General features: G+C 36.2%; 1 protein-coding gene across 1 annotated transcript; it reads right to left on the reverse strand.

Annotated features, from left to right (window-relative positions):
* Window positions 1-538: 538 nt before the first annotated feature.
* On the reverse strand, window positions 539-2786 carry LOC129571462 (uncharacterized). The gene is made up of 4 exons (XM_055451256.1): window positions 2697-2786; window positions 1577-2211; window positions 1433-1505; window positions 539-1289 (listed from the first exon to the last, which is right to left on the reverse strand). The coding sequence occupies exons 1-4, from the start codon at window positions 2737-2739 to the stop codon at window positions 655-657; spliced, it is 1386 nt and encodes a 461-aa protein (XP_055307231.1). The 5' UTR covers window positions 2740-2786; the 3' UTR covers window positions 539-654.
* Window positions 2787-2928: the final 142 nt, after the last annotated feature.

Consider the following 2928-nt stretch of genomic DNA (forward strand, 5'->3'; position numbering starts at 1 on the left):
GCATTGGTGTTAGTACTCGTCGGATATCTATGGTTGCTTGTGATGTTGACATGGTATTCAGTTTTCATTATTCCCTTTCGAATTTTGTGAATCATTGATATATTATTGTTATACTTATTTGTAGTACTTTTTATTTTCTACAACAATGCCGAAGACACCCAATTCCTAATCGTTATCTATTTTCAGTAGCGAGAAAAATGCAAAAACGTCTTTTCCGCTCAATGCTGAGTAGCAAAAGTGACACATTGCTCGCAGCTTTATTTGTCTGTTTTCTGCTCGAAATTTTTTCCGTCTCAGTTATGGATAAAGAGCTCATAACTTGTTCATTCGTTCTATGGGTGTCAATTGTATGATTGCAATGTCGAAATCATAGATTTGACATTTTTTACCCTTTTTCGATATTTGCCTGTGTGGCGGCCGTCTACATGGGAAGTTTGTTTAAAAACCTCGTTATAATATATATCGCAATTATTTCAGATAATCATATAACTGCGGATGGGCTAATGAAAAATAAAATGCATTTTTCTCAAATGTTCAAATTTATTCGGTTCTTATGTTGAACATCAAATGACAAGAACAAAAAGAGAGATGGTATTCAGCTTTTTCAGGCGCCTAAAACCCCTTTTTTAAAGCCATTCTTCTTCCTTGATGAAGTCACACCTTTGGCTTCCGAATCCAATCAAGCAACGGTGCAATTGGTTGAAAAATAACCGGCTTACCACTCAAACGAAATAAGGTCATGCCCACGAGTTTGTTATTCTTTTTCGAAATCATTGGTCCTCCATACGCAAAGGGAGTTCCCATGCTTTCATCTAAAGTGTAACACATCAAATGATTTGCATCAAATACAGCGCCAAAATTCGGTTTGCAAATGGCACCATCCAAATACTTTGTATCATAACGCCTCGTTATCATTGTTCCATCCAATAACATATCACCGTAGACAGTGACCATTTCGTACGGGTCATTCATTTTGTAACCTTTGTCCACCAAATCGATGCTGCCGACGTTATCGTTGAACTCCAACGGTTCTTCAAGTGTAATCTTGGCAATGTCAAATGCGAGCCCCGACAATGAGTATTCCTCATGAATTTCTATCTGGTCTTTAGTTACTTTAAGTTCTGTCGCATTTCTTGATAGTTTATTAACAGTTACGTAGACATATGGGGCGCCGAGCACACTATGCGCACATGTCAAAATCTCCGTTTTTGACAAAATGATTGCATTAAATTGTATTTGATAATCTTCGTCAGCATCGGCAAATTTTTTTTTGTAAGCAGTAAGAAATTCTGTAATAGAAAAACATCTCCAAATGAATATTTATGTTTATGAATCATGAAAAATCTCCACTTTTGCCTCTCCTCTATTCAAAATTAAAAAAAGTGACGTTAAAAACGGTTTGATTTAGTTCGAATTTCGAATGCACACTTACTTGCCGGTACCTTTATATCGGCTATAAATTTAGCTTCGTTAGGTGTAAGCGGAGGTGGAATTGGTTTCACGCTCTGAAATTAATGCAAAAAATGATTTTGTCCGCGTTGTTGAGAATAAAAATTGGGGAATTGTGATTAGATACCTTTGGGTCATGAATAAAATCAAGGAATAGAGTAATTGGAAGGAACGATCCGCGGCCATCTGTTGTTTTACAACCCGTAGTTATGCCCACGATTTTGCCATTTGTTTTTGAAACCACTGGTCCACCCGAATCGCCGTGTGTAGTAATCTTGCCATCATTCGTAGCTTCACCAGTGGTAAAGTACAAAGTCTGACTTAGCTGAAATGTGTTGGCTCGTTCGACATCAGATATATAGTTCGCATCGCAACGCCTCAATATCGATGGTCTGGTGTTGTTCAACACGCCATATCCATAGACAGTGACCACTTCTGATGGGTCATTCAATTTGTAATCCTTATCAACGAGTTTGATACTGCCAACGGTATCGCTGAATTCTAACGGCGTTTTCAGTGTAATTTTGGCAATATCAAATGCACCAAAAATTAATCGACTATAATGAGGGTGCCATGCAATGTTCTCTTTTTCGACTTTGATTTTAATTTTCTGGTTTGCATCTGATACAACTTTCGTACCAGCTACCACATAAACATATGGGGCGTCATCCACACAATGGGCATTCGTGATAATTTCCGTTTTCGACAGAATAAATGCGGTACACATATTCATTATTTTTCTACTGGCATCATTTGGATGGTCTTTGTATTCATGCAAATATTTTGTAATAAAATCGTTTCATTCTCAGTAAAAGCAATAATATTTGAAGAAAAAATGAACACACACACAAAATTGCTAGGGGGAAAACCGCGAATTCTTCATCTACAAAATTCGTTTCTATCATTCGGTTTTAATACCATCTGTATGTTGAGTTGACTCAAATATTTGACTAAATCTATGATCCACTATGAACGATACTTTTGACCACCACAATGTGATGAATTTTCTGACAGTAAACTGACAACGCACAATTGAAAGTTATCATTTACAGTGAAACGTTTCTGGAGAAAGTTCGAAAAATGTCACAGTTGTAAATAATATATTGTTTGAAAAAAATTATAAAATATAGCATTATTTTCAATTTTCTGAAGCGTGGTCAGCCCCTAGCAAAATTGATAGAATATTTGAATTTTTTGGACAAAAAATCACACACACAAAAATTAAAATGATTCTAAAGCCGACTTACTTGCGGGGGCATGGATTCCAGCTACAAACTTTGCCTGTGACATGTTTTCAATCACTTCGCCCTTAAGAAGAGCTTGCGAGTAAAAGCCATCTGTTCATTGGAAAAGAAGTTGAAATTTCGAATTGAATATTATAAAAGTCTGAAGAAATCTTTTGGAATCATAAAAAGCTGGTTCGAAAACCATGAATGTCTTACGTTTTCCTTGAAGTTCCTAGAAAAAGAAATTTCGTGT

Source organism: Sitodiplosis mosellana, unplaced genomic scaffold, assembly GCF_009176505.1.
Source record: "Sitodiplosis mosellana isolate CC-2019 unplaced genomic scaffold, AAFC_SMos_1.0 Smas_scaffold_2541, whole genome shotgun sequence".
In the NCBI taxonomy this organism is placed as follows: domain Eukaryota; kingdom Metazoa; phylum Arthropoda; class Insecta; order Diptera; family Cecidomyiidae; genus Sitodiplosis; species Sitodiplosis mosellana.

What these genes read in the sequence shown, in the direction of transcription:
- LOC129571462 (XM_055451256.1), bottom strand. Translation starts at nt 2,739, where the DNA reads ATGTCACAGGCAAAGTTTGTAGCTGGAATCCATGCCCCCGCAA. An exon ending in TGGAATCCATGCCCCCGCAA is followed by an intron (nt 2,212 to 2,696) that starts GTAAGTCGGCTT and finishes ATGAATACAAAG; the next exon opens with ACCATCCAAATGATGCCAGT. An exon ending in CGATATAAAGGTACCGGCAA is followed by an intron (nt 1,290 to 1,432) that starts GTAAGTGTGCAT and finishes TTTCTATTACAG; the next exon opens with AATTTCTTACTGCTTACAAA.